We start from the raw sequence: 25,063 nt of genomic DNA, 5'->3' as shown, positions 1-25,063 counted from the left end.
GTTGCAAAGAGATACTTGTACACAAGGGTTTATAGCAGCATTATAAGCAATGGCCAAAAGCTGGAAACAACCCAAGTGCCAAAAATTAGTGGATAAGCAAAATGTGGTGCATACCCACAGTGGAATATTATTTGGCTATAAGAAAAAATGAAGTTGTAAGACATGTTGCAACATGGAAGAACTTTGAAAACATTATGCTCATGAAATAATCAATACACATAGGGACAAAAATTGTTTGATATCACTTATAAGAGATGACTAGAAATAGCAAATCTGCAGAGATGGGAAGCAGATTAGAGGTTATCAAGGGGAAGGCGGGAGAGGGGATGAGGGAGTATTTGAAGAATAAAATTAAAAATTAAAAAAATTAACCCCCCCAAAATAAATCATTGTTCCTCCTTTGAAATATTTATGTACCTCAGTGTAAAGTATTGAAATAACAAAAATATTTGCAATCTTTGCTTTTATAATTGAGTGACAGGTAAGTTATAAAACATTCATCAAGTGATAAAATAAATAAAAGTTAAAGGAAGCTAGGGACAATTTGCTGCAATACATGTAGGCAATGCGTTACATTGTTAGTAGTAAAAAAATCACCACTAACAGAAGTTTAGGATTCCAAGAAGATTCAAAGTAGATCTTCTGATGCTGTGTTACTATGACAGGTTCACTAGACAAAAGGAATATGGTGTCATATATATTGTTTTCCAATCTTCTGCTTGACCGTGAGGAATGAGCACTATATTTGAAAAAAAGAGACTAAACTAAGAAATCATTACAACTTGCAGTTTTCCTAAATTATGTTAATTACACCTGGGTAGATAAGATTTGACAATGATAACAGTCTATTATATTAGCCAACTTTTAGCTGTAATTATTGTAAATTTATTTCATAATAAAACCATGGGACATTAATATATATTTAACATTTCAGAAATACTAGTGAAAGGCTGTGTTCAAAATGCTTTATAAGTATCAATTCATTAATCCTTACAATAATTTCAGTAGTAGATAATATCATTATTATTTTACAGGTAAGGAAACTCTAGCACTGAAAGAAACTAAATGTCCAATATCTACACAGATATTAAATGGCAGAGCAGGAATTCCAACAATATAGAATGTTCCTCAGAGAATACTCAGAGAATATGTGCTATTGTTTAACAGGCTCTACAATGCATGCCAATAAATGGGTGTTGATGGTTAGGTTCATGTGTCAACTTGGCCAGGTGATGGTGTCCAGGTGTCTGGTCAAGCAAGCACTGGCGTAACCATTATTGCAAGGACATTTGTGGCTGGTTAATAAATCTGAAGGCTGGTTTATTAAATCATCAGTCAATTGTCTGCACCTGTGACTGATTACATCAATGAAGGGCATTGTCTTCTGCAGTTGAAAGAATTCAGTCAGCTGGATTTAACCCAATCTGTTGAGGACTTTTAAGGGAGAAAGTAAGAGGACCTTCACTTCTTTGGCTGCCAGCTCTCTCTCCTGAGGAGTTCTTTGAACACCTTCATCGGAGTTGCCAGTTCGCTGCCTGCCCTACAGAATTTGTACTTTGCATCCTGCCCCACGGTTGCATGAGACACTTTTCTAAAATCTTATATTTACAGATATCTCTTGTTGGTTCTGTTTCCCTAGAGAACCCTAATTAATACAATGGGAAATATAAATTATGCCCTAGTACTGTTGATCTTTATTTTTTACTACTGTAAATGAATAATTATGCATATATAATTGTGCAAATTGCACTATAATTTCTAAGACATGCTGTGGTAAAAGTACCATTCTGTCCTGTTGATTTGAGCAAACCATTATAATGACAGCTGAAAAGATTGTATTCTCTCTCAGCAGAACCTTATAATAAGTTCATTGGTGAGTTTTAAATAAATTTATATATCATGTGTCCTTTGCTTGAAGTCTGTCCCACTAAAGACACACCTCATATTTACTCTTTTTTCCTCAGCTTGCAGATACAAACATTTTACAGACAGATAAATGTAAATTTATGTATTATTTTAAAAATGTGTATAATTTGTCTTGTAATTGTTTCATAGTTCCCCATCAAGATTATACCATCCTTTTGGAAGGCACTGGCTTCCCCTTTCTTGTGATTGCCTTGAAGAGCCTCATGTATCTTTTATTTACAGGGCATACACAATAGGTACACAATGTTTGTTAGAAAGAATAAATACAATAAGTTGTGTAGGACTTATTTTTAAATGAAGATTTATTTTAAATTCATTTGAATAGTCTGAATTGATTTAACTGATTGTAGCTAAAGTTGGAACTATGGTCTGAGCAAAGTTTCAAATATTAGAGATTCTGGACAAGTCAAAGCACCTGGATGTGGGATTCCTCTGGGAGAATTCCTAAGTCAAAAATTATCAGAGAGCTAAATTGGAGGCTTTCCCGATCATATCTTGAAGTGAACCAGCTGGTTTTCCAACTGTTTGCTCACCTAACTGCCAGGAGGAATTTGGGTCGATGTTGAGGCACTGTTGACGTGCATTTGGAGAATGAAAATCTTCTTGTTTTCATTTTAATACCATCCACTCTGTTATTTAAATAAATATTTTTCTCCATAATTTAATGCCTTCATGAAACAAAATCCGTACAACATGGAGTTTGATGGAGATGGCGTCACAATAGAGACCCTGCAGGCCTGGATGAGAACATGGGAGCCTTAAACATACAAACATTCCCTTGAGTTGGGATGACAGCAGATAAGTGACCCCTGTGAATTAGAAGAAGAGTCAGAGGTCTGAGTAGTGTCAGAAGAGGAGTTCAATTTCTTTACCCTTCTATGGTCAGTCCTCTCAATTATTTTAACCTCTGTGATAACTTCAAAAAATATTTATCAGAGAGCTTCAATAGCAAAATAAAGATTGAGGCAATCTTGATAATAATAACATTTCTTCAGGACAAACTCTGTGGCCAGCATTTTACAAATGCTGTGTTATTAAGTCCCATCATCAACCTTATTTTTTAAATATTATTTTTATCCTTATGCAGTAGATTAAATTATATACCCCAATTTAGACAAGTTTCCAATCTTAATCCACATTCCTGTGGGTATAAACCCATTGTAGATAGGATCTCTTGATGATGTTATTTTAAATTAAAGTGGGCCCAACTGATGGGGTTGGGTCTTAATCCAGATTACTGGAGCCATTTATAAGCAGAAGAAATTCAGACATGGTGAGAGGAAGCCAGGGGGAATTGCTGTAAACTGGAAGTCACTGGAACTGGAAGAGAAAGGAGAGAACATGGCTATGCCACCCGAGGCCATGTTACAAACCAAGAAACCCCAAGGATCACCAGCAGCCAGCACCAGAATGTTACAGTCTTTGAGAAGAAAGCATCGCTTTGCTGATACCTGGATTTTTATGTCTACTCTTAAAACTGTGAGCCAATAAATTATCATTGTTTAAGCCAACCCATTGTGTGGTATTTGTCATAGCAACTTTGAAAATGAAGACACCTTATTTTCCAGATGAGGAATCTGATGTTTAGAAAAGGATAAGTAATGAGTCCAAGATCTTACTGGTAGCAAGTCATGGTTCTGGGCTGCAAAGCTAGGTCTGTCTGACTCCAGAACACATACCCTTCATCTTTGTTCCATCCTTTAAAGTCGGTCCAGTGACCTTGGGACTCACTGCCTTTGGAGATGACTTGGTACAAATCAAGTCTGGCTTGAGCAGAAGTTTCTACTAAAAGGCTAATCAATTAATTTGAATTATGTATAGATGAGGGGAAAGTGTTCAAATATTTTAAATTCTGAACAGTATAAGTCCTAATGAAACGGCAATTTTACAATAATACAAGCACATGACATTTTTACTGAGGCAATTGTCACCACATGAAACAATTGTCTGGTTTTGTTTTCAAATTCAGAAGTGCAAGTTATGTTTCTCATACTTTAGCACTTTCAAAATAAAGGTGATCATGGACATTGAGAGGGTGAAATGTAATTTCCCTATCATATATATTTTTCTTATACAACAGGTTATGTAATTTCCCTATCATATATATTTTTCTTATACAACAGGTTGTCGCCAATACATTATGTCCTTCAGGAAACTTAATCACCATTTGCATTGAGATGTCATTTATTATTTTCTAAACAAAAAAATAATCTTTATTCTATGTTGTAATTTTGGAATGCCTACACCTGGGATCCATCAAAAAGACTTTGCAGGACCACTTCTAGGTTTTGGTCCTGTAACACTACTAGTGTGAGAGTATGCAAAGATACATATGTAAGGCTGTTTTCCACATATAAGTATGTTCCTTACAGCATTACATATAAAAAACAAGTTTAAACAAACTAAATATTCTTCAATAGAAGGATTGATATGCACAATCAAATGTCAAAAATAGTGAGATAGATATATATGAATGACTTTGAGAAATGTTATTAAAATATTGTTACATAAAAAGTTGAAACTGCAAGGTGATATGTCAGTTTCAAGCCAAATTTGTTAAAAATCTTACTGGGTGTGGGTATATGTGTAATGTGTAGTGTGGTGTTTGCATAGGAAAAAAAAAAAGAACTATTCGTATCACATTATTCAAAGGTATGCAGGGGTTCACTTAATTTCTATATTTCCAATTTAATTTTTTTTCCAAAAAATGTGTATTGGTTTTGTTAAAAATAAAAAAGTTGTTTTACAATTTTAGTTGATATTCAGTGCTCCTGAATATAAGACTCAACTTACCTATCCAGCCTAAATTGTCCTAATTTCAAGCATCCTGCCTTAGTTACAGTGTTTCCAACAGTTTTGGATTTCTTTGCCTCTCTGCTTTTCTGCATGATGCATCCCCTCTTCTGAAAAGGACCTTCACTTCACTTCTTTTATCAATGTCCCAATATGTTCCCAGTTCTAATTTTAGTGCTTCCATAATGCTTTTATATGTATATATTTCCTATTTATTTTCCCTCTTTTATTTTCATTTCAAATTTTTTGTTTTTCTATTAAAGCACGTATAGTGTGCCTTGTGATAAAGTCGCTAACATATCCATGAGTCACCCATGAAATTGATATTCATACTTATTTCTTTCCTTTAAAATAATACTACACATTACTAAGTGTACCCTAACATTTGATAAATTAGTAACATTTTATTTTTGTGAAGTTTTTGAACAGTTTCAACTCTTCTTTATATCATAATCTATTGTTTGTTGACAAGCCATCCACTCTAGGTTAAATTGTCAACCTTGTGGCTCACTATCTACTCCTCAATTATATGTTGTAATTTCTATGTAATAACTGCATTTGCTGCCTCTCTTCCCTCATATGAACACATTTCAAGAGGCTTGAATGGGAGATGACAGTCAAAATAAAATATCTTAGGAAGGCATTTATAATCACTTGATTAAATGATGTGAAAATATCTCGTGACAAATTCAATAGTCTTCTCAGAAAAGCAAACTTATATAGTAAGGTTCCTATATGTATCAGTCCAGGTGGTTTCAAACCTTTTACAAGGACAGGCAGGATTATTTTCAAAGTGATAGAACCAAAGGAAAGTGAGTGGGAACCCAGACTGCTTTGTAACAGGAGTTTCCTTAGTAGTCGTCCGGGAAGGGAATTTTTGCTTTGTCACAAGTGACTGGCCCCTAATTTTGAAATAGAGTGAATCATCCCCCGTTGAAACAAGAGATAAGCGGGAGAAAGAGCTGTTTAAAAATTACTTTACAACTATTTCCTCTTGAGCTCTGACTTCTTAAACTGGAATGTGATCCAGAATAGCTTCCCTTTGAATCCAGCATTTGTCTTAAGCATTTTTATTGTCTCTCTTTTCCTCAGCCCGTCTCATTTCTCCCCTCCCTCCGTTCCACAGATTTACACTGACTGGGCCAACCACTACCTAGCAAAATCGGGCCACAAGCGGCTGATCAAGGATTTGCAACAAGACATTGCAGATGGAGTACTGCTAGCAGAAATCATCCAGATCATTGGTAAGACCTGCCCTCTGAGAGAAAACATGAAAGCCTGCCTATCCCGGTTTTGGTGAACTACAATTTAAGTTGAGTGCATACTGACTTGGTACATGTGTCTCTGAGATTAATGTAGCTCTCCCCTGATCAAATTAAAATGTTTATTTGAAGCTGTTTGAAAAAGGTGGTTTGGCCGTACTTTTAAATGACTAGAACTGTATCTTTACATATACTGGATTGTCAGAAATGAATGCTTCATTAAACCATATGTCTCCCATGTGTGCATTTTGTTAGCTAGAGTAACTCATAAACTAAGAGATTCCTTGAAACTGTATCCTGATCCAGCAGGGACAATTGTGAAAGGTTTCATGTCAGCAGTCATTTGGCACAGGCTAAAGAATTAGCAGCAACTTCCTTCTCTCTCTCTCTCTCCCTCTCTTTTTTTTTTTTTTTTTTGCCTGATTTGTGCATATGGAATTGGCGGCTGCTAACAAGTTGTGTGTCCTCTTGTTCATAGCTTGGGAGACAGAGTAAATGTAGCAGCAACATTTTTGCTTGTTTTTGTTTTGTTTTGTTTTGTTGTCTCATTTGTACATCTGTGTGTTTTATTTCATTGCTTAAGTACATCATTCTTTGTTTTTCTCTCCTTTATTTTATTTCTTGACTTTAGCAAATGAAAAAGTTGAAGATATCAATGGATGTCCTAGGAGTCAGTCTCAGATGGTAAGAATCAAATTTATTCTCAATAAATATTGCTTATCTTCACTTCCAGAATTGGCTGCATTTGTAAGTGGAATAGACGTTTTTTCCTGCATGTCCTTCTGCTTGTTTCAGATACTGTTTGATCACATCCTATCATATTTATTTCTAGGGTGCAATTTATGAACAAGAGATAACATTAATGCAGTTGAAAAAGTATGACTCCTGTATAACCTATCTTCAGGTGTTTCATCAGCTCCCTGTTTGTTTTGTTCTGATGTCCTGGATAATTTAATTTCACTCTAGTCTTGATGGCAATAAATCCCATTTACAATTTTAAGTGGAGCCTTTTGGTCTTAACAACGGGTTTGAAGGACAGAACTTGCCATATGTATTATAAATAGTATTTTTCCTTGTTCATAACAAAGTCCAATGTAAACACATGGACTCTTCAACGTTTTTTGGAAATGGATCCAAAGGCGTGCTGCTGGAAGTTTTCTAAGCAGTGACTGATTATAAGATAGGATTCCTAATCTTTTTCACAAAGTTGTCTGGTTTGGACGTCTGTCTCTCCCCCAGACCCCTCTTATGTTTACTGAGGGGTAGAACTTGAGGTTTTAAAGTAAGATTGTAGATTGGCAGACTTCTAGATAAAACTCATCCCTTTCTTTATTAGATTCTCACAATTTAATATTATAGGACAACCTGAAACAAAAAATGCATTGACTAAAGGTACATCAGGCAGATGTCAAGAATGATAGCCAAAAATCTACAAGATGGAGATTCCCCAAAAACTCTTTATTAGCACAGAATATGCATTATAAATAAACTTGATGAGATCTTAATGAACTTTTTTTGACTGCATGACCTGCTTTCCTTATTGTCAGGAAACTGAAATGCAAAATAATAAAAGGGTTTATTTTTAAAGCATGATTAACTAGCATGTTTTGTTTTGTTTAGGGGGAGGAGGTGTTTGTTTTTTTTATAAGCTCTCCAAAGACCAATTACAAATGTCATGGATCTTTGTAGCTGTTATGAAAAAATCACTATAAAAGATAGAGTCTCTGTAAAATACTTCAATTTATAGGAAACTTCCTGATCTAATTACTCTGGGCAGGAACATGATCCAAGGAAATTTATTATAGCTATTCTCTGAAGTTTTGCTAAGAGCAAGCTGAATTAGCACATGTTCAAACTATGCTACATAATAGCTGTGTGATTTGGGGAAAGACATATAACCTATCTGAGCCTCAGCTTTCTCATTTATAAAATGAACACTAATTAAAATGTGGTTATGAGATACGTATATGAACATTCTTTACTTTCTAAACTGATAGACAACTGCAGGGTAGTAGTACTTCACATTCATGGATGTAACTGGTTTTGAAAGATTATTAGGGTTTCATAATAAAAAGCTCTGTTATCCCTGAAAATAATGTTTCTTGAACTTATCACTGTCAGTTTTGCTTTCATTATTTCAACTCTGAGAAGGTTTTGGGTAGTATAAAACATTGTAAGTCTAGAAACTCTTAATATTCTGCTATCATTCCAATTTTATTCTGATTAAATAGAATCTGATAAACAGGCAAGCTTGTACTTGATGACAGAAAAACAAAAAACAACCCCCAAGATTCATAACTTTGGATAGAGATCTAGTCCTTAGATATTTATCTGAAACATCTGTACCTAAAGCTTCCAGAGTTGGGAAAAGATTCTTATTAGTGTCAGACCTTGTTAATTTTTTATTGCTCCCTACTCCTTATTAGACAATAAATGTGTAACAGCTAGCATGCATGTGATGTTGATACTTCTACTTCTGATTAAAAAAAAAAATAGAAAAGATAAATCTTGAGAAAAGCAAATGCTACAAAAAGGTAGTTTTCCAGCCAAAAAGTATTAGTCAGAATCACATTGTATTTTGAGTAAGAATGACTTAAATTGTCATTTTGTCTGATGTGGTTGAATATCAAATGTGAAATTGGGCACACCGTCACTTCAGTACATTAATTCAGAGGAATATGTATGAAATAAGTCTAAAGTCTTTGGTTGATCATTTTGCCTTCGTTAAGAATTGGCATCGGTGCTATGTTATTCATGAATAAAAATTCCAGACTTCAACTGAGACACAAAACTAGAGGAAAGAGAATTATGGTAGCATGACTTACTACATAACAGGATGTAGCCTGTTTCACTATTGCAAAACAACTGAAAGGTGCTGCATTAGTAACACTGTGTGCTGTCCTTGCTCATAGAGCTACTTTGGCCACATCTTTTTGTTTATCTAATCTTTTGTAGGGTTAGTTTGCTATTTATGTTAAGAATGAAAGGTAAAGTATAACTAGGTCTGCTACTGTTTCTAGTCACAAATTCTGTTTATTTAAATTTCAAACTTGATAACTTTAATGGATTATTTTAACCTCAAGAATAGAAGTTATCTTTTTCTTGTGTGAATCTGCAATGTATTGATAAATTCCTATAAGAGCCAGGTAATTAATAATATTTAAACAATATTTGCTGATTACCTAAGGTTCTAGGTATTGGGACACTTAATGAACTACACTTGAAGAGTAAAGGAGAAAATGTTTAAATAAATAACAGCAACAGATAAGTAAAAGCAAGAACAAAGTAAATGAGAAAGGAGTAAGCTTGGTGTGTTCCAGAAACAAATTGAAGATAACTGAGGTTTGAATGCAGTGAACAGTGTTTGGAAGGGAAGGCAGAAACCTGATCATGTAGGGCCAAGATAAGGAGTTTGTGTGTTTATTCTAAGTTGGGTGAGGAGCCTTTAGAAGATTTTAAAGCAGTACTGGGCATGATATGATATAAATACTTAAAGAGATTGCTCTGGAAACTCTCTGGGGATTCTAGAATTAGTAAATTTTGGTCTCCAGTTGGATGCGAGAAATGAGTAATATAAGGAGTATGAAATGGCCCAATTTTTTTTTTCTTTTTTGGTCTGAAGGAATAAGTAATTTTTTTTTTAAGATGCTTATTGTAGAGGGAGAAAGCAGGGTAAAGGGTGATGGAAAAAGACAATTAATAGATATTCTGACATGTGGCATTCTATGTATCTATTGAACATCAAATTGGAGGTGACCCTAGGGCATTGGACATAGGTATCTGATAGCCAGAAGAAAGATATTGGGTATAATACAACTATGTGTAGGTAAGAGGTGAAGCCATGGAAAAGGATGATACTTCACAGGAGATCTGTGTCAAGTCAGAGGGGAAGACACCTGAGTTTCTAATATTGGAGGCCATCATTATTTCTCTGATAGGTAGAGGTATAAGAGTCAGAAAAGGAAAAGAGGGTGGAGATAGTGAGACCGGTATTGAGAGAGTGAATCACAGGTGTGGGTTTGTTAATCCTTAGGTAGTTCTGATAGTCAAAGCAATGATACTTGAGCTTCCCCAACAAGAAGACACAAAGTGAGATGAGCAGAAAGTGGGAGATGTTGTCAAATGCTACTAGTCAACTCATTGGTGTACTGGCATGAGGAGTTAGTTCCAGTCATTAGACAGGTGTTCATGACTTTATGTGACTGTTTTCTAAAAGGAGACAGCAGGTTCAGGAATAACTGAGAGATGGATCTTTTCAGTGAGTCTTAAATAAGAGTTTCCTGTTGAAGGGAAGAAAAAAATAGCTTGAGAGGAAGGCAGAGTTAAGGGAAGTTTCTGCAAGGGAGATAAATAAGCAGATATGGAAGAAGCAATATAGGCAGAGAGGAGAATCCAAGGGATTAAGGATACAAGTATTTATGAAAAGTCCTAAAGGAAGTGGCTGAGAAGGAAATTTGAAGCCCATGTGGAATATTTAATCTTGGAAAGGAATGGGGTTACATTTTCCTTTGTGTCGTGTCATAATGTACTATGAAGAGGTGGAGACATGGATATTTGGAAGTGAATTAAATAGAAAATAGAGAAATTCAAATCAATATGCTAATTTCAGAATTATAGATAATACTACTGTGCTTTTTTTTTTCATGTAATTCTCTGATGATTACCTTATAATAGAGGAAAATTCTGTTTTGTGTATATATATAAATGTAAATATATATTCTTTCAAATATCATGGGCCAAAGAGCACACATTTTAAGAAAAATTATGAACTTGTCTTTCAACAAGCTATTAGCACTACTAGTGAGAGATTTGGATTCATATGTATTCTAAGTTTCAAAGTCATGGTTATATTTCATTTGAAGTAACCTCATCCAAAAAAACAGAACTTAGTTTTTAGTAGCTTACTAAACACTATATTTAACCTCATCTAAAGATAAAGTTACTGATATGTCAGCACCTGTTGAGAAGTTTCTAGGTGGGTGGTGTCAGGATTCAAAATATATGCTGCATGCCACAACTTTGGTGAGCTTACATGAGGAAATAAGCTAGTAAACTATAAATATCAGGAATGTCCAGAATGCCCAGCAGATTAAAAATAGCAGGAAAAAATGCCCAACATTTATTTGAAATTTAGAGGCACAAGTGCAAGGTTCTTAGACAAAAATGTAAGACATGTAGGAGAAAAGTTGGTTTGGAAACTTTTTTTTATTTTATTTTAAAATAGACCATTGCATTCAAGGAGCTTCAAAAATGTATACAGGGATTAGGAAATTTGATTATGCGAAATAGTTGTAAACCCAGCATTAGATTAGGTGGCATAGCTAAGGATCTGGAAAATGAGGCTCACAGCTCACCCTTTCCTTTGCCTGTCCCCTCCCTCAACCTCACCCTAGAAGCTCAGTTATTTTTCTGTCACAACCTTCAATCTTATTTTCTATCGTATCGTATATGTTGTTTAAGATTTACTGAGTTAAAGATACTCAAAATGGTCACAACTCTTACAGTTTTTTGTTCCTAGAAGATGGAAAATGAGGTTTCAGTCTTCCCTACCCATCTTATTCTATGTCCCATAGGGTTGGGACTTCAGAGTAGTTACTATTATGGATTTCACATTCATCTTTATTCTATTTCTATAATTACAGTAGATAGTGAAATGATTCTTGATAATGAACATGTCCTGTGCTTTAATTATTTTTCTGTCCTTTAAAGTTTTAATTCTTTCATCCAGTGCTTTGTAATTGCTGCCCCTTTAAAGGATCTTTTTAGGTAAGATAAGAAGAAGCTCCTAACCAAATAGGGAAGAGATGAAATATTGGAATGCTCTTAAAGGTTTAATAAAATCTTATAAATGGCATACCGCAGGATTCTAGCACATGACTCAGAGAAGTGGAATATTGCTAAATTAGTCCATTCACATGATACCTCTGCCATTTTTGAAACTATTCATCTTCTGGAATGACTACAAAAAGATAGCTTAATGAAGACAAATGTTCTAATACAAATATAGGTCTGATCTCTAAAGAAATATTTAGCAGAAGTTTTTACTTTATAGTTTTCTTAGTGATTTCATTATTTTCATATAGGCTCACTTTGGAAGAATAAGCATAAAGTACTAGTATTCAGAAACTTACATTTAACTTATGAGAATATCACTGTGACAATTTTTAAAACCAGCTTTGTCTGTAGAAGTTGCTTTCAATGTTAGTTTAAATTAAGTAACTGAAATAACATGGAGGCATTGAGAGGAAGTGTGGCATTTTGAAAAGACAGTGATCACTGGAATTCTAATTCCTTTTGACCCTGTTGGGGGGTGGAGAGTATAGTCACTTAATTGCTCAGGACTTCTGCTCTGATGATTGGAGTGGTGAACTCTAAACTCCTTAGGAACCCAGATGTGCTAGATTGATTTAGCAAAACACCACAGACTATGATTTCTCTTCAGTATTTTATCTTAGAAATATTTTTGGGTTTTCAATCTTTATTGTTTTCGAAACTACTTTCATAATAGCGTGAAGGAGTTATTACCTAAAATGTATTAATCCAATTTATAAACAAAAAGAACAACATGGGAGCTATTTTAATAGGAAATAACCGATCTACCATTCAGAAATTAAATGTTAAAAATACAAGAATGCTTTGTTGTATTAACTTTATATTATAGATTAAATAAATTTTGATCTTATGATTTTTATAAATTTAAATTGGTTTTGTGTCATTTGTTTGATAAATAGAAATTGGAACAAACTAACTTGTTTTTGTTTGGATTCCAGATTCCATGAAATTTTTTTTTTTCACTTTTTTTTCTGGAGAGAAGATATAAGGTTTTTTATTTTAAGATATAAGGTTTTTTATTTTAAGAGCAATTTGTAAGCTTTATCAATGTACCTATTTCCACTGGAAAACAGTTAGTAATTCTTCTGAATATTTGAACACTGACTACTTTTTTAATCATTTAGTGTACTCTTAACCCGGATTCTTTTTTTGTTTTTTTTTTACTTAAAATGCTGTAAATTGTTTCCCCCTGGTAAGCCAGTATCCTAGTAAATACATAAAGACAATAAAACTTATCATTAGAAAACATTCTTTCATTAGGGTGTTCTTACCTTCAGCAATCTAATATTGTTTAAGAACTTATTGCTTCATCTTTTCCAATCCCTCCACCACTCAAATTTAACAAAAAAAAAAAAGTCACATATAATAATCAGTGATAAAATATGTAACAACAGAACAATGTTTAAAATCCTAGTTTGCGAAACAAAATACCAAAGGTGAGGGATTTTAAATATGAACTGTGATACTCTTAGCTTGAAAACCTATGATAAATAATTACATTTAAAGAATTATCTCTTTAAGAGGAGGAAAAGAAATTAAATAGGAGGAAATTTATTATAAATAATAGGAGGAAACCTGTTCATATGACCTCAATTGAATCATCTGAAAAGTTTAACTTTGATTGGATAATTTTTTTGAAATTCAGTACATGTGTCCAAGCTAGCTGCTTCATGAAATTATGCTGAGATGATTTTAACAGTGTATTCAGTTAAACTCACTTGTGTGGCTAGATATAAACAAAAATCATGGGATACCTAGTTAAACTTTGAAAAATCTTTTTGTCCTCCTGATTTGTATTAGCCATGTTTCTAAAATAATAAGAGATATTGTGAAATCATTACATAGAAACATAGAATTTTAGAAACGGACCTTTGAGTTCAGCATTATAATCACCACATATTGATTATACTTTATATCTGCTGCTGTGATATATGCTTTGCTTACATTTTTGATTTAATCATCACAGCTAATCTGCAAGGGAACTGGGCTCATTGGAGCTGCTTATATACCCCATTTAGTAAGAGGAAGAACAGGGATTGGACTCATCTATTTGATCCCAAATCTTGGCCTGATTGCTTATAAACTTATTAAAAAATAAGTTCAACAAAATAAGGCCTGGCATTCAGGACTTTTGATTTTTAGCACTTTATTGTTATTATAGTTATTTTTCATGTTTTGGTCCAGATGACCCCCTTTCTATATAAAATAATAGCACAAGTCACAAAAGCAGCCAATCAGAATTCACCATCCAGAGAGAGCCAAAGTCAAGAGTGGTTTGTATATTAGTCTCAGCATTCTCCATGTCTGGTTCCTAACAATAGTATCTAATGCTTCAGACATGTCCTAACCAAGTTTCATTTTTTCTGTAGAGAGAAATTGGTCTTTGAAATGGTATGCCTGCCACCTGATTTAAAATTATTTAACTTTTTGTATTGCAGCAGTTTTAGAATCCAAGGGCATGAGGTCTTTTTAATCTCAGCCAGTGGAGGTCAGCTCTGAGAGCCTAATTGCAGAAAGTAAGGATTGGCATGATCTATTCCCAAGCATCCTTTATGAAGATATCTGCCCATGGTTTCTCTAGTCGGCATGTCCCACCACTCCTTCCAATGCTTGTCTACAATTATCAAAATCTGACTTTGCCTTAGAGTCTAAATGGCAGTTCTGTGATGCTTTCCCCTGATCTTAGTGAAAATTTATAACTCCATTTTATTTACTGCCAGGGAACATTGTTTATAATTGTCTTTTGAAATTTATCATACTATGCCTTATGTTATGGAAATTTATGAATATTTTCTATATCCTCAGCTATTTTACAAGCTAACAAAGGCAAAGACCTTGTAATTCATTTTTACATCTCTTCACCATCCAGCAGAGCTCTTTGCCCATAATAAACAGTCAATAGTTGCTGAATGAATTACTCGCTCAGTGTTAAGTGTTTGTGCCATGGCTTAAACCTAATCACAACTATGAGGTTGATATTAATCATATCCAGATATTTAGTACCTAAATGTAATTTCCACTAAATATCTATAAATAAAAGGGAAAGAAACCTGTGAATAGACAAGATATTAACTCTTAATAACTCTGTTAATGTGAAAGATGCCTACAGTTACAAATCCCAAAGCAAGTTATAACAGTTTTGTAGTAAAAATCCTAAAAGGCTGGGTTGGCATAAAACATGAATCTTAAAGTATGTGAACTCAATAAAGAGTTGTACTAAAGAAACCTTACATTTCCTTTTGAATAGTTTATTCAACAATGAAATAAATAAAAGCAAGTATTCCCAATGCATACATGTGTTTAATTCGTTGAGAACACATATTGGCACCAAGATTTTTTTAAAAATTGAAGGCACAGATATAGTGAAGACTGTCTTGAGTTTTCATAAAAACAGATAATGAAAGCCCTTCCTTTCCTCATTCCAATTTGTGATTTAGTAGTTAGACGTAGTCATACTTAGTAAGTTTATACAGGACAATGTACAATGATAAAATTAGACCAAGAAATTTCTGTTTTGAAAAATGGATGCCTGTTTTTCATGGGAGTATTGAAAATACTGGAAATAAGTCAATATTTTTTAAGAAAATATGGGGATAGTGGCTGTCTTGAAATTTATATCTGCAGCACTGAGCATAGTTCAGGCACAAAGTACACTTGATACATGTTCAGTGAATGAATAAATGAATGGTTTTACTTTATAGAACATAAAAATTTTAAATAGCGATGTGTAAAAATACCAATATTAATTATACAACTAAAAATTCAGGTCTAAAAATATGAACCAGTTTCTATTGAATTTGTTTAATTTCTTAAATAGAGAAAACTCACAGAAGACCACTTTCAGATTTACTCTAACAAAACTGTGTTTTTTTAGGCTGTTGTGATAACTTTAAGTATTTTAGTAGAATCCAAAAGCTTCAAGGCTCAGTATACCCATATGTTTAATGGTTCTGAGGATAATGACTGGATCTAGAACTTAGAAACTTTTTGTTTTATTGTTGTTTAATAGTTAATATTTTTATAGTTATCCAGCTGTGCTTAAATTAACATGAAAATGAGACAAAATAGAGGTTTCATACCAAGAAAATGTGAACCACAAATAGAAGAAAGGACCCAAGAAATTATTTGTGACATCATAATAGGCAAGTAAAAGTCCTGGGAGCCACTGTCCATCAGCTAGAGATGTGAATGTTACCTGAGCCAAAATGTGGTGCTCACAGAACTCAGAATGAATTTGTATTAATGTATACATATATGTATATATGTGTGTCTATGTGTGTATGTGCATACATATACCATTCTAAGAATAAACTATAAAATTACTGAACTATGTAGTATCATGGCCCAAACAGGCAAAAGACAGTGTATTGCTACAGTCTGAAAGTGAAATTCCTTCATGCAAATAGGGATAAGTTGAAATGATATGCAGTTAGTTCCTTTGAAAGAGAATATTGAAACTGTTGATGCCAAACTTTGCTGCACATTGGAATCTCCAGGATATTTTTTTTTAAAGTTCTGATAAGTTGTTAAAAGTCCTGATAAGTGGCTCCTTTCTACAGACTTTCTGACTTAATTGATAAGGGTGTGAACTGGGCATCTATATTCTTAAAAGCTCAAGTGATTCTAACATGTAGCAAAGTTTAGAAACCACAGTAATAAAGAATCGGGAAATAGGTTTAATGCGATAGAGATAGCTCTCAGGAAACTTGGTGTGTTGCCAAAAGCAAAAGAGGCTGTGAGTCACGCAGTAGTGTCAGTGAGTGAAGATGGCGCCGAGAGGGAGCTTCCTCCTCTGGGGGATGGGAAGCCCACCAACTTCGAGGACCTGGAGGACAGAGAGGACCTGTTCACCAGCACTGTTTCTACCCTTGAGTCAAGTCCATCGTCTCCAGAACCAGCTAGTCTTCCTGCAGAAGATATTAGTACAAACTCCAATGGTCCAAAACCCACGGAAGTTGTGCTAGATGATGACAGAGAAGATCTTTTTGCCGAAGCCATGGAAGAAGTTTCTTTGGACAGTCCAGAAAGGGAACCTATACTGTCTTTGGGTCCTTCTCCTGCAGTTACCCCTGTCACCCCTGCTATACTAATTGCTCCCAGAATTGAATCAAAGAGTATATCTGCTCGTATAATCTTCGATAGATCCAGGGAGGGGATTGAAGAAGCAAATGCAGGTATTTTTGATATAGAAATTGGTGTGTCAGATCCAGAGAAAGTTGGTGGTGGCATGAATGCTTATGTGGCATAAGGGGTAATAACAAAGACTTCCTTTTCCATGTTCAATAAGAGTGAATTTTCTGTTAGAAGAAGATTCAGTGACTTTCTCGGCTCGCATGGCAAATTAGCAAGCAAGTATTTACATGTTGGTTATATTGTGCCACCAGCTACAGAAAAGAGTATAGTAAAGCATGACCAAGGTCAAAGTGGGAAAAGAACATTCATAATCCACTAAATCTGTAGAAAAACAGAGAACAGCTCTTGAAAGATATCTTCAACAAACTGTAAAACATCCAACTTTACTACAGGATACTGATTTAAGGCAATTTTTGGAGAGTTCTGAGCTGCCTAGAGCAGTTAATACACAGGCTCTGAGTGGAGAAGGAATATTGAGGATGGTGAACAAGACTGCCAATGCTATCAACAAAATGACAGTCAAGATGAACGAATTGGATGCATAGTTTGAAGAAAAGCAGCAGCAATTTGAGAACCTGGATCAGCAACTTAGGAAACTTCATGCCAGTGTTGAAGCCTTGGTCTTCATAGAAGACCTTTCAGCCAACACAGCTAACTTTGCTAAAAGTGCTGCCACGTTAGGTAATTCTGAGGATCACACTGCTTTATCTAGGGCTTTGTCTCAGCTTGCCAAGGTTGAGGAGAAGATAGACCAGTTTCATCAAAAACAAGCTTTTGGTGACTTCTATATGTTTTCGGAAGTACTAAGTGACTACAGTTGTCTTATTGCTGCAGTGAAAGGTGTGTTTGACCATCGAATGAAGTGCTGGCAGAAAAGGGAAGATGCTCAAATTACTTTACTCAAAAAATGTGAAACTGAGGCAAAAATGATGGTTGCTAACAAACCAGATAAAATACAGCGAGCTGAAAACGAAATAAGATAGTGAGAGGCCAAAGTGCAACAAGGAAAAGGAGATTTTCAACAGATCTCTAAAATGATTCAAAAAGAAGTTGGAAGATTTGAGGAAGAATGAGTGAAAGATTTTAAAACTGTTATTATCAAGTACTCAGAATCATTAGTACAAACACAACAACAGCAGATAAAATACTGGGAGGCATTTCTACCTGAAGCAAAAGCCATTGCCTAGCAAGAAGATTATTCCTGTTGAGATCTTGGATGATTGTTCCAGTTATGCTGAATTCCACAGTGAAGTCATTTAAAACCGTCTAAATAAACCACTATATATTTTATGCATTTTAAAAAAAGAGGCTGTGAGGTCACTTTATAAATTAGTCACCCTCTATTAATATTAAAGATAGTTATAATAATCATTGCTACTGTTTTATGAGTTCTTACTTTGTGCAGACTATTATACTAAGTGATTTACACATTCTCTCTTGATTTTCCTCCCCCTTCACTGGTTGCTTTTACTCAATCTCTTCAATTGCATCCTCCTCTTCCTTCTAAAGATAATCTCCTAGGGCGCTGGGTTGGCTCCTTTTCTCTTTTATGTCTACATTACCCTGGTGATTTAATCCTATCTCATGGCTTTAAATACCATCCATATGAGGATGATTCTCAAATTTAGATCTCCACCCCGGACCTCTCAACTGAACTTCAGATTTCTGTGACCAAATATCTACTCAGTATCTCCATTTGGATACCTAAGAGACTAGTCAGCATGTCCAAGAATAAACTCCCTGTTTCCGTCCACTTCATTTTCCTTCACTGGATGGATGACAAGAGACTTCATCCTTCCAGTTGCTGAGGACAAAATCCTTGGAGTCATCCTTGACACCTCTCTTTCTCTTGTATGCCTCCCTTGAGAGTCCTTCAAAATATATCCAGAATCTGATCTCTTCACATCATCTTGACACTAGCCTGGTCAAAACACCCTCATGCTGATTATTTGCAACAGCCACCTAACAAGCTATAACGGTCTATTCTCAACAAAGCAACTGATCATTTTATTCTTTTTTCTTTTTTTATAGAAGTAAAACTTTCATAGAAGTGTGTATAAAATACTGTAGAAGAAATTGAAGTAAAACCTACATAAAAAAAGTATAAACTAGTGTAACCATAAGTATACAGTTGAATGATTTTAATATACATATACTCCTGTGTAATCACCATGCAAATCAAAACAAAGAGCATTTTCAGCGCACCTCTTTTTCTTTTGCCTGACTTCTTTTGCTCATCTTCATGTTCTTCCCTGAAGCTCAGTTGTCTCATCTGTAAAGATGAGGTTGTACTGAAACTAGGAGTTAAAATTTAAAAATGTATTGATGTCTGCCCCAATCCACAGAAATGCTGATTGGTATTGTCTGATGTCAGGCACAGGGGATTAGTATATTTTTTAAAGATCCCAAAGAAAATCCAATATGCAGTCTCTCTGGATTCAGTGATCTTTAGTTTCTTTTTTTTTTTTTTTCCATAAATACAAGGACCGATTGGCCATCAAGCACTTTTCCCTCCTGTCTTCCTCAAGTATGCAATAACAGCTATCAGATATCAAACACAGTACTGGGTTGCTGAATCTATATAAGCTGTTATCTTCCTGCAGTTTGAAGTCTCCAAAACCTTTATCTTCAAAAACAAATAAATATATCTATGATTGCTCAACAAGTATTTCTATAAGCTTACAAACCAATAGAGGGAGTGAGGAGAAAGCTATCGGGAAAACATCAATTCTGTCCAATAACTCAGTAATTTTGAAATAGTTGTTTAATTTGGTCAAATACCTGGTTGCTTATTAAGGATTGACTTAAATTTCAACTAACTTGTTTTATTTTCAAAATAATTTGTGTGTCTAGATAGACTGATGAGGTCTGCTTCGGTAAAATTTTAGATTTTAGATGTAGGGGCACATGTGCATTTTGAACGTTTTTTTCTGTACATCAGTTAACTGATTTAGTTTTATCCTTGCAGAAACCTTGCTTCTGAGCATGATTTTTCACTTTCTTATTACCCATTGAATGTAGTCACCGCTAAAAGACCCATTGTAGATGTAGCAGTGCTCTGGTGCACTGTTTTTAAAATTGCCATCAATAACTGTATCCTGAAATGTGTCTAGTGGGTTTTAACCAGCATTTTAATAGATTAAACAGGAGACAATACAATGGAGTAGAAAACATCAAAGTGACCCAAATGTAATAAGGGTGGGTTTTGTTCCATGAAACTTTTTTCCCATTATATTTATGGCTGTGTACCCAGGGTTGTACTGTTCAATGTATCTCTTGCTATGCATCACAGTCAAAATTTTACAAAACACATATTAAGGTACATGAAGTGTTATTCCAATTAAAATTTGACACAAATTATCAGGTGGTAAAATACTATGTGAATTTTGATAGTTTATTTGATATATTATTCAAACAATATTCAGAAAACATAAAACCATCTACAATGACTTGTATTGATTTTATGACAAAATCGCTTTCATCTGTTGGTAAGTTATCAAAAAGGTTTACAGTTTATAGCTCAAAGAATTGTGGTGTAATATGGCAAAAAAAAAAAAAAAAAGTAAAGCAATTATAAACATGAGAAATGTTCAAGAGTAATCCATTTCTAAACCAGGATTGATGAGAAATTAATCTCTAAAACTTGTTGAAATAAAAAATGATCATTAAACAAAGTATATTATTATATAGTTAAGAAGTACTCTCAAATTATTTTAAAGTGGGCCTTTCATGAGGACACTAACCATATAAACGACATTTAAAAAGATTTATCAGTGGCAATTTGTTATTATTTTTTTAAATATAACTTTTATGCTGTGCCAAAAAAATAAAAAGTGTAACACAGCACTAACAACCATGATTGAATTTACAGAAGGTCTTTGGAATTAAATAGGGAAAATACATTATTTTCTTAAGTTATTTTTATTATGCTGTTACACTGTTAGAAAAATTTATTTTAACCAATAGACAAGGACAAACTTTAATAAACTGGCATTTAATAGTCATTTGAAAACTATGTATGGAGGTCCTTATTCGATTGATATTACTTAACTAGTATAGTAAATAATAGGGAACTTTATTAACTATCTCAAATTGTGGGTATTCTAATGAATGACTATAAAGGAATATTACAAAAGGTTGATGTTCCCAGTAAATAGATATGAGAGAAATGAAGAGTATGTTTTCAGCAAAGATAAAGTGCATACATGAAAAATTTCTAAGCACATCAGTATCCCTTCTTAAATAGCCTCTCAAAATAGTTTGATCATTTAAATGAAGAATAAGCTTTTGCATATTCATTTTCAGTACTAGTGCAGCCGAAAAATAACTTCTTTTCACAAAGGCCAGACATATCAAATTTTGTGAAGATCTTTGTAGAATTAAAAATGAGTATTATTTTAAAGCAGCCCTTGCAATGAAACAAGAGAATGTTTATTTTTCTCTTCCTTTCTACCTACCTTCCATCTTTCCTCCCTTCCATCTTCTTTCCCTCCTTGTCATCTTCTCTTCCATCCTTCCTTTCTTTCTGTCAAGCCTTATTTTTAGTAGTAGAGTGAAATGTGAAGAAAGGAAAGAATTTGATGCACATATGAGCACCATAGGCTCTACTGATAGATAGAACAACAAGCTTCATTAGGTCATGTTATATTCAACATTTCAGCTGTATATATATTTTTTAAATAATAATTCCAGTAAAACTGATCTTGAAGTGAAGAATGAATCAACATAAAAGTCTTTTTGTTTTATTCAAAGAAAATGTGTGTACCTTGGCTCTGGTCATTTTAAAGAAAAGAGCATCTCAATGGATTTTATTACTTGAATTTTTGTGCAAAATTACATTTAAAAAGGAATGTAAACTTTGTGCATTGTAAGGACAAATTCTAGAATCTCTTTTTATTTTTATTTTCTTTAAGAGACATTTTTGACCTTACTGTGAAGCTAAGAAAGAAAGGACATTGGCAGAACTTTGTGTGTCCTGATGCATAGCTTTTGATGAGAATTTAATAAGACAGAAAATAATACCTTGCCAAGTTATTAAGTTTAAACATCCTATTTATTTTAGAATTTCAAGATTTATGGTATGTGAGTAAAACCCAGGGGGATGACTTAGAAAGAACTGGAACTTTCTAGTCTTTTCTGTGAAAAATAACTGTGTTACACCATGAACAATATTAAGATAAAACCAGTGAATTAATTTCTCAGTCATTTGTGTTTTTTTTTCTTCTTACCGCAAATGTTACCAAGAAGTTAACGTATTGAAACCAACTATTCAAAAGCCATGGGTATTCGTTCTTTTAAATAGCAAATGTAATGCCTATATTTAATCAGAGGATTATTCAAAATATAGAAACATGAATAAAATTTTTAAATAAACATTTTCTATGGTTTAGGATAAAATGTGCATCATTTCTTTGATATTATGTCACTTAATTCTCCCTTGCATCTATCTTTAGGCATATTTGTCAAATGTTGCTGTTGAATCTCTATGACCCACATCCTAACATTAAGACACACATGCATGACTCATCCTTTATGGATGCTTTCACTGGAACTTATTTGTAAAACACAAAATCCAGTTTTATGTTAAGTAGGTGGATTGCTGATATGCCAGAATGCCATTCTTAATCAGGCCTTTATGAATTGTTTGTAAGTAACAAACAGGACAATGAAAGCTTTATATTCGTTCTACAATTAGTCAAAATAATTCTAGTTAAACTCTGGTAAAGATTTTTAGTATGTAACGAATGTAAGGTATTCACTTGCTCTTTATCTTTCTTCATGTTTCTTTCTGGTTTCATTCTAGCTTATTTATTTATTTTAAAATAACCCTCTAAATTGCTTTTTCACTGCTTTTCATGTTGCAGATTGAAAATGTTGATGTTTGCCTTAGTTTTCTAGCAGCCAGAGGAGTAAATGTCCAAGGTCTATCTGCCGAAGGTAAGAAAAAGCACAACTGTCACAAATAGATCAATGTTTTAAAAAGATTTTTCCTAACATAAGCAATGTAGGATTAGAATGTATAACCCTTAATACAATAAAGGAAATCAGTAAAGTTTCCAAAATAATAGAAACAAACATAATAGTTAACGATATATTGACTTATTTAGTTCCATATTTCGCTAGAGATGTTCTTTACGTAATTCAGTATTTGAGCAGTGAGGATTAACAAAATATCTTCATGCTATTACTAATGTATAATATTTTTAGAGTCTAAGGAATTGAATAGATAGATAAATGCTGGATGATACATGGACGTAGTTGTGGGTTTAAAAAAGTGTAATTTATGTTCACACATTATTTGATAATATTTAATTTTATTATTTAATAATATTTCCATAATATAATCATATTGATAATGATAGTTTAAATATTTGGAAAGTTTAAATAAGTTATCATGAATTCTTAAAAAATTAGCACTGCATATGATTATTGTTATATGTAATATAACATAATAATTGGTATATGTGAAGGCTATAAAATCATTAAAGTTTTGAAAGGTCGTCATTAAAAGTGAAACATAGCAAAGTGGAAAACGACTGAATTAGCTATGTCATTTATGCATTTTTTCTGAACCTCTCTTACTTACACACAGGGAAGTAGCAAAAGTTTGCAAAACTTGCCACACATTAGAGTAGCTTTGTCATATTGAAGAAAATGGATGTATCTGTTTCCCTCTCCTTCCATCAATCATCTGTCATTCTATTCACTATCTTTACTTCCTTCCACTTGTCTATTCAGTTATCATTCCAAATCTTCAGTGTCATATTCATAAAAGTATAATAAGACACTCTTTTGCTAATGTGGATTATCAGTGATGCAACTACTTCTGGTAAGTGAGAAATTGAATTTTAATATTCTTTTTAGGGAGGCTTTCTAAATTTTTCAAGTCCTATTAACAAAACCAATTGTTTCAGGTAATGAATTTGCCAGTCCTTTGTGACCAGTATTGAAAAGAATTATTTTTAATTAGAATGTTAGTTATATTTTAAAATTAATTCCTATTAGATACTGTTAAACACTCTGATAATTTGGGTTGGCTAAGTATTTCTATTAGGGTTAATTTCTTTACAAAGCCTTTTTCCCACAGATATTAGAAATATTACAAAATTCTAAGTTTTTAAAATGTTGCTGTCATTGGAAACTGAGAAATTATGTGGCTTCTGAAATATAATGGCTATTTAGTAGAAATATTTAATTTTTCTCAAATTTTTCTTTTATATTTAAGTGTTATTTTATTTCAAATTTCTTTTATCTTTTATATTTATATGCTGGGGTGTATAATCCAGTTATACATTTAACTACCAAAAAGCTTAGTTCAAACCTAAGTGATGGTTCTATTACTAAAACAAAATTTGAATGTAATTCTCCAGGATAATATTTTGCTTGGTAAAGGCAGTTTAGAGATCCTTTCATTTGTTTGTATTATGTCTCTTCCTTCTCTCATGACATCCACAATTAATATAAACTTATTTGCTTTGTATTCATTCTTTAAAATATATGAATGATCGAAAATTATTTTCTAAACTATTAAACATACATAATCAAACAATAAAATTTTTAAAACACTCCAAAGATGACCATTCACCCCTACAGGAGAATATAATTTTCTGACTTTGACCAAGCCAACTCTTTTAAATTATGGGAACTGTGAGGAAGGTCTAAAAAAAATTGAACTCAGAAGCATATTTTATATGAATAATTCAACTGCATAGTTTGAGTGACATGATAAACAGAGAGCAAGCAATCCAAGTAGTTTATTAATATTCCTAAACTCCAAATGAGGACATAAAACCATGACCTCATAGCATGTTGTATTTTCTTGGAAACAGCAAGATTTATTTAAAACACGATTATAGAACATAGACAGCCATATCCAACTTCACTTATTTTTCTTTTCCTAATATATTTTTGCACACGAGCAAAAAGTAGGCACATGCTCTAGCCTACTTTGTACATTTAAGTTTTTATTTGCTATTAGAAAAACTTACAGGAGGCTCCATGTGTTAGAATGAAAATTTCCACTTAAATTTATTAAATTATGTGTATCTAAAGTCATGTAAGCTGATCATTATTATTTATTAATATACAGCATGAATTAAAAATAAAAGAATCAGGGC

At 33.4% G+C, this 25,063-nt stretch overlaps 1 protein-coding gene and 1 pseudogene across 3 annotated transcripts in view; both read left to right on the top strand.

Annotated features, from left to right (window-relative positions):
• NAV3 (neuron navigator 3) overlaps positions 1–25,063 on the top strand; it is an 855,568-nt gene that overhangs the window by 601,829 nt on the left and 228,676 nt on the right. For all 3 annotated transcript variants that reach the window (XM_037846473.1, XM_037846472.1, XM_037846475.1), the window contains 3 exons: positions 5,846–5,963; positions 6,613–6,665; positions 22,811–22,883. In XM_037846473.1, the coding sequence (XP_037702401.1) occupies positions 5,846–5,963; positions 6,613–6,665; positions 22,811–22,883 (244 nt within the window). The remainder of the gene's footprint in view (positions 1–5,845; positions 5,964–6,612; positions 6,666–22,810; positions 22,884–25,063) is intronic.
• LOC119541556 lies at positions 9,823–18,238 on the top strand (annotated as a pseudogene).

The sequence above is a fragment of the Choloepus didactylus genome, chromosome 8 (assembly GCF_015220235.1).
Source record: "Choloepus didactylus isolate mChoDid1 chromosome 8, mChoDid1.pri, whole genome shotgun sequence".
Classification (NCBI taxonomy): Eukaryota; Metazoa; Chordata; class Mammalia; order Pilosa; family Megalonychidae; genus Choloepus; species Choloepus didactylus.
Note: the sequence above shows the minus strand (reverse complement) of the source record. Positions and strands in the feature narration are given on the sequence as shown.